At 32.8% G+C, this 7,317-nt stretch overlaps 1 protein-coding gene across 1 annotated transcript; it reads right to left on the bottom strand.

The window, feature by feature from the left end:
• Window positions 1-467: 467 nt before the first annotated feature.
• LOC100746185 (band 7 protein AGAP004871-like) lies at window positions 468-3,678 on the bottom strand. Its single transcript, XM_003490647.4, has 2 exons — window positions 3,440-3,678; window positions 468-2,265 (listed from the first exon to the last, which is right to left on the bottom strand). Exons 1-2 carry the CDS (start codon window positions 3,566-3,568, stop codon window positions 2,044-2,046), a joined length of 351 nt encoding a protein of 116 aa, XP_003490695.1. The 5' UTR covers window positions 3,569-3,678; the 3' UTR covers window positions 468-2,043.
• Window positions 3,679-7,317: the final 3,639 nt, after the last annotated feature.

Genomic DNA, 7,317 nt, shown 5'->3' with positions numbered 1-7,317 from the left:
AGAAGATTCGTAGTGAAGACGTTTCACCCATACAAGTAAACGCTACTTGCATACAAGCGAAATGAAAGAGACAAACCCAGAAATCTATTTGCTATTTATCGATAGCCATTCCTGGCGTTGTATCGACGATGAGGGAAAATACGACATTTCGAATCGTATGAATGGTTTTAACAAATATGACCAGTGCTTGATTAATATATCGATGATCTTGCTACTTTTCAGATAGACGTATGTGCGTTAGGTAGCGGAAATTAAACTTTCAGATAGCGACGTTCGTTGATGTGTACAAAACCATATGTATTTTATGGATACAATTTAATCTTGGGCTGCAGAGGCTACTTGTAAATTAATATCTTGTTTGAAAAGATAAAAATTAATTAATCAAGCCCCTGTCAGTTCTAGATTAATATACTGCTTACAATTTTTTAATTAAAAATATATGCATTAACAAATCGTATATACTTCATGTTTGGTAAGAATTATCGTGTTGGTAAAAATTATCTTATAATTATCGAAAATTTGGATTTATATTTGTGAAAGGGGCTCGAGATGCTCATTTTGAAAAATGTTTAAAACACGCTTGAAACTGTGTAAAATTTAATTCTACGCCGTACATCGCGTCCATAATTAATACGAAAATGGTAGAGGTAGCTTATCTACTCGCACTTCAGTAACCACTTAACATTAAATATACTTCACGGAGACGTTAAATATAAATTCAATGTAACACATCTTTTATTCGATGGAAATGTTATCCCTTTGATCAATTAATAATACGTTTTTGTTTGCTCCTGTTAAATGTTCCAAGTCCGAAGATATCTGATGACACGAGTTTATTATACGCCGCTTATTTTTCACTATGATGGAATAATTTCTCGCTTTTGATAGAAATGATATCGAATTCTTGAAATTATGCGAAAGCCAAAATGCTAAAACTTGAACGTGTGTTAAATCACTTGTAATGAACTCTACATTCACGAGAGAAAAAGTCCGATAAACTGAATACCTATAAGCGTAGATTTTAAAGGCAGAATTCGTTATTGCTGCTTTTATTTTTAATTTGTAAAGCCAGACGTAAAAATTATATTCGACACGCATACTGCTGCACGTAGACGCATAGATAGATTCGTATCATGCGATCAACAATTTTTCAAAGCTCATATAGATATTCGTAGATTCATAACTCTGAAAGAATTAATGTACGGAAAATATCTGCTAGTAAGCGGTAAATTCGCGTACAAATTATAATATTGAGTTGGCAACTAAGTGATTACGGATTTTGTCATTAGGTGGTATTAACAAAATCCGCAATCTCTTAGTTGCCAATCCAATAACAATCGATCAGATCAAACATATCAAATTTCGTAACTTCACGCGACTACAAAAATTTGGTACTAAAACGAAGTGGAACCTGATGGAAAAAAAACGCTTCATTGGGAAATCATGGGTACGTGGAGACCCTTTTCTAAGCAATATCATTGTAAGCTGCAATCATTTCAAAACCATAAAACTTATATGTACCAACGCGTCTTTCTATCGCAATCGGTCGTTACGAACAGCAAACTCGAAATTTTCAACTTACGTGCGTTTTCTCTTCCTCGCGCAAAAAAAGAACTCTAATACGAACGTGTTTTCGTCAACGTATCTTCTCGTCGCAATCGTTCGTTGAAAAGGTCGAGCTCGCGACATTCGTCTACGCGTATATTTTCTTTTCGTCGCGTAAAGGCTCGGAGATCAAACGGGGAGCCCGGTGACGAATTACAAGTTTACCTATTTATTTGTCGAGTTTGTCGCGTTTCTGGTCGCGCGTCTGTCGTTCCTACACACCAAAATTGCGCGAAATGAAACAGAGATTTTAGCTAAAGGGTGACGCGGTGCTTTGACGACCAACAAACGCGTCGAGTCTCGCGTATGCTCGTATCGGTTTCCAATCGAGCGTATCTGCTTACCAGTGAATTGGATCAAAGGTCACCCCAATTAATCCGACATACCGTTCGAAGTTGGCGAAATTTGCTAAGGATAATCGAAGTTTGACACACCTCTTCACTTTGACACGTCGATATTGTCTGCGTTTGAGTGGATGTCGGGCTGAATCTTGAGCTGCTTCGAGCACAACTGCTCCGACGATGTTCGAACAGCTTCTTGAATTGCGCTTGGATGGAAATTGTTAGTAAAGAACGGAGCCAAAAACTCGACCGGTAAGGGAAAGATGATGGTCGAATTCTTCTCCGCAGATATGTTGCTCAATGTTTGTAGATATCGTAGCTGTTGGACATACAATGAAAAATTCAGCGAACGTTGAATTTGTCTTTTAGCCTTTTCTATCGCGGAGTAGTCGAAGGGCACGCTGTTGTTTAAAAGTAACGCGACATTCGCTTGTTTTCCAATCATTCGCGTTAGATATTAAGTTTGTTTCGAACCCTTCCAAACTAAATTTCTTCGAAAAATCACCTTAAACGAATAATTATGATAAAGTTAAGTTATATCGTAGCTTGGAACTCGTAAAATTTCGCTACGATATTAATTCGATCGAATGATCGTACGAGAGAGCCCACTTATGGAACATAACACACATGCAACTGTGTTTTTACACGAAATTGTTTAACGATTCTATTGTATTATAATTTAGTTAGTCGGTGTTGAAAAATTCGGATTCTTTCCGCGCACTTGCAATGGCCATTTGGATTGATATTTTCGAAGCGTTAATATTTTCCGCGGTTTTTTCCCTCGAATTTACCATTCTAATTTCGCTGTACGTTCTCCATGGAATTTAATTACAGTCTGTTGGTTGATTTTTTATTCTATACTCTGTTTTATGGAGAAATGGTACAAAAATTTTCTGAATAAAAGTTCAACATTTTAATACAAGCAAGTCTCTTCGATGCACGCAATTACGTTATGGTAAACAAATGCGTCTGTTGTTAGAGTGTGAAACCGTTTAAATGTTATTAGTAAACATATATCTACTGCAAGAAACGTTGCGAAAAAAATATTGCGTTGACTTTGAATGCGTTGAAATAAAATACTAAACTGAGTACCAGAACACGTCAGAGCCTAAAAGCTATCGCTTTCGTTCTAAATTATGTCATGACATTATGCCGTAAAATAAGTAGAACGTGCCATGTGCAAGTGTCTATGGAAATTGGCGAGTTAAGTTGAGATTAGGTTCTGGTCAGGTTTCGGTCCTATTTGGATGGATAGAATGGTTAAACGAAGACTTTCAAGAGACCTGCGTTGATTCCGTTACCGACGACTGTAGAAAGGTCGCCATAGTAACGTTCTAGAGAAACCAAAATAATTTGTTGGACGAAGGCTTAATTTAGTGGTACAGCGTAATTAACGGTAGATTCTCAACCACACACAGAGCAGCGAGAGAAGCAACGCAGTGGAATTACAAAGATATCTTTGACGTTCCTCGAGGAGACAGTCTGGAACGTACCTGAAGAGCAGCTGGACTCATGGAGATGACATCACTGGCCTCTTTCAGAGCACGGGAAGCCAGCATCTCTCCTTCCGCTGCAATCACTTTGGCCCGTGCCTCCCTTGCGGCTTCCGCCTCCGTGGCCATGGCTCGTTGCAGCTGCACCGGAAGTCGAACGTCCTTTCTAAATCACGAACATCCGTTACGTTTCGTTCGATCTACATCTACCTGTCTATGCTTTGATGATTACGAATAAAATTTACTCGCAAAGGGTAAAACTAATTTCTTGAATGAATATCCTAAGTTAAAGGTACAATTCAACTGAACCAAAGATCTATCAAATTTATTAATATTAGTAGAATTCTGTTTTAATTTCAATCAAATGAATGCAAGCTCGTTATTTGATATGTGGCGGCACTCGACCACGGAACTTTCCAACGGCTTCGAGACACAAAGCGCTATACCTTCAAAGCGTAAGGTCAACATACCTAATGTAGCATCGATATTTCTACGGTTTTTTCGCCGAATATTCGGAAGCTTGCATACGCGACAACCGACGCAGACATCTGATAAACGCGTGCGTAGTGGGGATGTCGAGGGACAACAAAGAATAGAATCCGTTTGTTTTCAAACCAAAGATTCATTCTGCCCCGAGCTGTGAGGTGCGAAAGGTTAGCGTCATAGCGAAGCAAACGCTATTAGAGGTACGTGATTATTAACTCTTGATTATGATTAATGATTAATGATCTTGACTGATTATTGATTAATGATCATGATTATTAACTCTTAATCGTTAATTGTTGTTGATAGTTAATCGTTAATTGTTATTTGTTGTTGATAGTTAATCGTTAATTGTTGACCGTAAATTGTTGACCGTTGATTGTTAATAGTTTAATAAACTTTTTTGTTGAACATCAAGAGTATTTCTTGCGGACACCTTCGCCAACATACCACCGCAGATATTATTTTTATCAATATCGATCGGATTTATCACTATCGGCCGTAAAAACGGTAAAGTTAACGAAATCAAATAAACCCATTGATCTCTGAATGCTGGATGATTCGGTCGATCCCATCTCTTATAAATTTAAACGTTCCTCTGCATGTGGCTTACATCGGCACAAAGAGAATTCGATAAGTATTTGAACAGCAATTCGTTTGATAGTGCTCGTTTCCACTTCAAGTTCAAAACGACTGTTCGTTGAGTGCAAGGGACAATACGGTCTGTTACGAAAGTAGTGTCGACACAGAGGTCACATAAAGCAAAGAAACCTCCTTTATTCCGGCCGTGTCCATGGAACTACGCCAAGCAACTTACCCTCTTCATCGTAACTCGAAACTATTCGCAAATGTGTCCGCTCTTGCGCGCTCTTACAGAATGACCCATTGCGCGTGAGATCTCTTTTAAGAATATGGATGATAAAACAACTTCATCTTTAACCCACAGCTATGTATCTTACTATGTACGTAGCTTTGGTTATTTCGAAGTCATATTTTTACGCTGTTTTACAGAGTTTTCCAAAGACAATTTTTATTTTTCTATGAAGCTTGAGCCGAGAAGTTTCAAAGTTTTACTGATATTATCTCAGGCGATTATATATCGTCAGAAGATACGATAGAAGAACAGAGAGCGATAGATCAATAATTAATATCGATTTATCTTGAAAAGATTCGCTTGAGTCTTGAAAAAGACGTCTGAATTAAATGAATTTAGTAGTATGAATGTGTTTAATGTCGTGGTCCTACATCGATTGAAATATATGTTTCTGGACACGTTTATTGCACTGGAAGCGAAGTTCTGCGTGAAACAGGTCTGTCCCGGAAAAGCGAACTGTGATGTTCTCGAAACGTTGGAACAAAGCACAATGTGCTATTACAAACACGACTAAAAACCGAAGAATCACAAACATATACTTTTCACGTAACTATAAAAATGTAATACTATGAAAATGAAATGTATAGAAGCTGATAAAAATGCTTTATCAAAAAATAAGGCAATGCGCTAGTACTTTTTGTAGTCACAGTTACGCTATTCATTTAAAAACAATTTATTATTAATCTAAGTAAACTTATTAATTTATTAATTTATAACAATATGCTCTCATTAATTAAAAATAATTATGTTCTTAATTTATAATAGTTATACCGTTTGACTATTATACAATAGTATAGTTATTTTCTGCATAAAGAGGCATTTGATATAAATTAACACAGTTCTAAATCAAAAACTAGTACTACAAAAGTATGAATTTAGTTTTATATTGTAAAAATTATTAAAATTTTAAAAATGGTTATTGTAATAAATTGCTGAAGGCGTCAATTTGCAATAAAAGTTAAAAAATTATTAAATTTGATTGTATTCTAATGGAAAAATCAGTTTTTACATCAGCAAACCGTTAACGTGCTGTTTACCTTTTGTCACTTTGTCAAGTGTATGTTATTAGGTATATAAGGCACACGCGACTTGAGCTCGAGTTTCTTTCTTTTCGAACTCTCGTACTGTGAAAGTCGTAGAAACACTGTTACTAATTAAGTTATCAGTTTATAATGTTTGCGCTAATAATCAACAACATTTGAACTATTACTTTATAACATTTAAGCAATTAATTTACAACATTTAAACTATTAATTTACAACATTTAAGCCATTAATTTATAACATTTGAGCTATTAATTTATAACATTTAAATTATTAATTTACAATATTTAAGGAATTAATTTACAACATTTAAACTATTAATTTACAAGATTTAAACTGTTAATTTATAACATTTAGGCTATTAATTTACAACAGTTGAGCTATTAATTTATAACATTTAAACTATTAATTTACAATATTTAAGCAATTAATTTACAACATTTAAACTATTAATTTACAAGATTTAAACTGTTAATTTATAACATTTAGGCTATTAATTTACAACATTTAAACAATTAATTTACAACATTTAAAATATTAATTTACAACATTTAAGCTACTAAGTTATAACATTTAAGCTATTAATTTACGATATTTAAGCAATTAATTTATAACATTTAGGCTATTAATTTACAACAGTTGAGCTATTAATTTATAACATTTAAACTATTAATTTACAATATTTAAGCAATTAATTTACAACATTTAAACTATTAATTTACAAGATTTAAACTATTAATTTATAACATTTAGGCTATTAATTTACAAGATTTAAACTATTAATTTATAACATTTAGGCTATTAATTTACAAGATTTAAACTATTAATTTATAACATTTAGGCTATTAATTTACAAGATTTAAACTATTAATTTATAACATTTAGGCTATTAATTTACAAGATTTAAACTATTAATTTATAACATTTAGGCTATTAATTTACAAGATTTAAACTATTAATTTATAACATTTAGGCTATTAATTTACAAGATTTAAACTATTAATTTATAACATTTAGGCTATTAATTTACAAGATTTAAACTATTAATTTATAACATTTAGGCTATTAATTTACAAGATTTAAACTATTAATTTATAACATTTAGGCTATTAATTTACAAGATTTAAACTATTAATTTATAACATTTAGGCTATTAATTTACAAGATTTAAACTATTAATTTATAACATTTAGGCTATTAATTTACAAGATTTAAACTATTAATTTATAACATTTAGGCTATTAATTTACAAGATTTAAACTATTAATTTATAACATTTAGGCTATTAATTTACAATATTTAAGCAATTAATTTATAACATTTAGGCTATTAATTTACAACAGTTGAGCTATTAATTTATAACATTTAAACTATTAATTTACAATATTTAAGCAATTAATTTACAACATTTAAACTATTAATTTACAAGATTTAAACTGTTAATTTATAACATTTAGGCTATTAATTTACGACATTTA

The sequence above is a fragment of the Bombus impatiens genome, unplaced genomic scaffold, assembly GCF_000188095.3.
Source record: "Bombus impatiens unplaced genomic scaffold, BIMP_2.2 scf_0463, whole genome shotgun sequence".
NCBI classification, from domain to species: Eukaryota; Metazoa; Arthropoda; class Insecta; order Hymenoptera; family Apidae; genus Bombus; species Bombus impatiens.
This window is presented reverse-complemented; position numbering and strand designations above follow the sequence as displayed.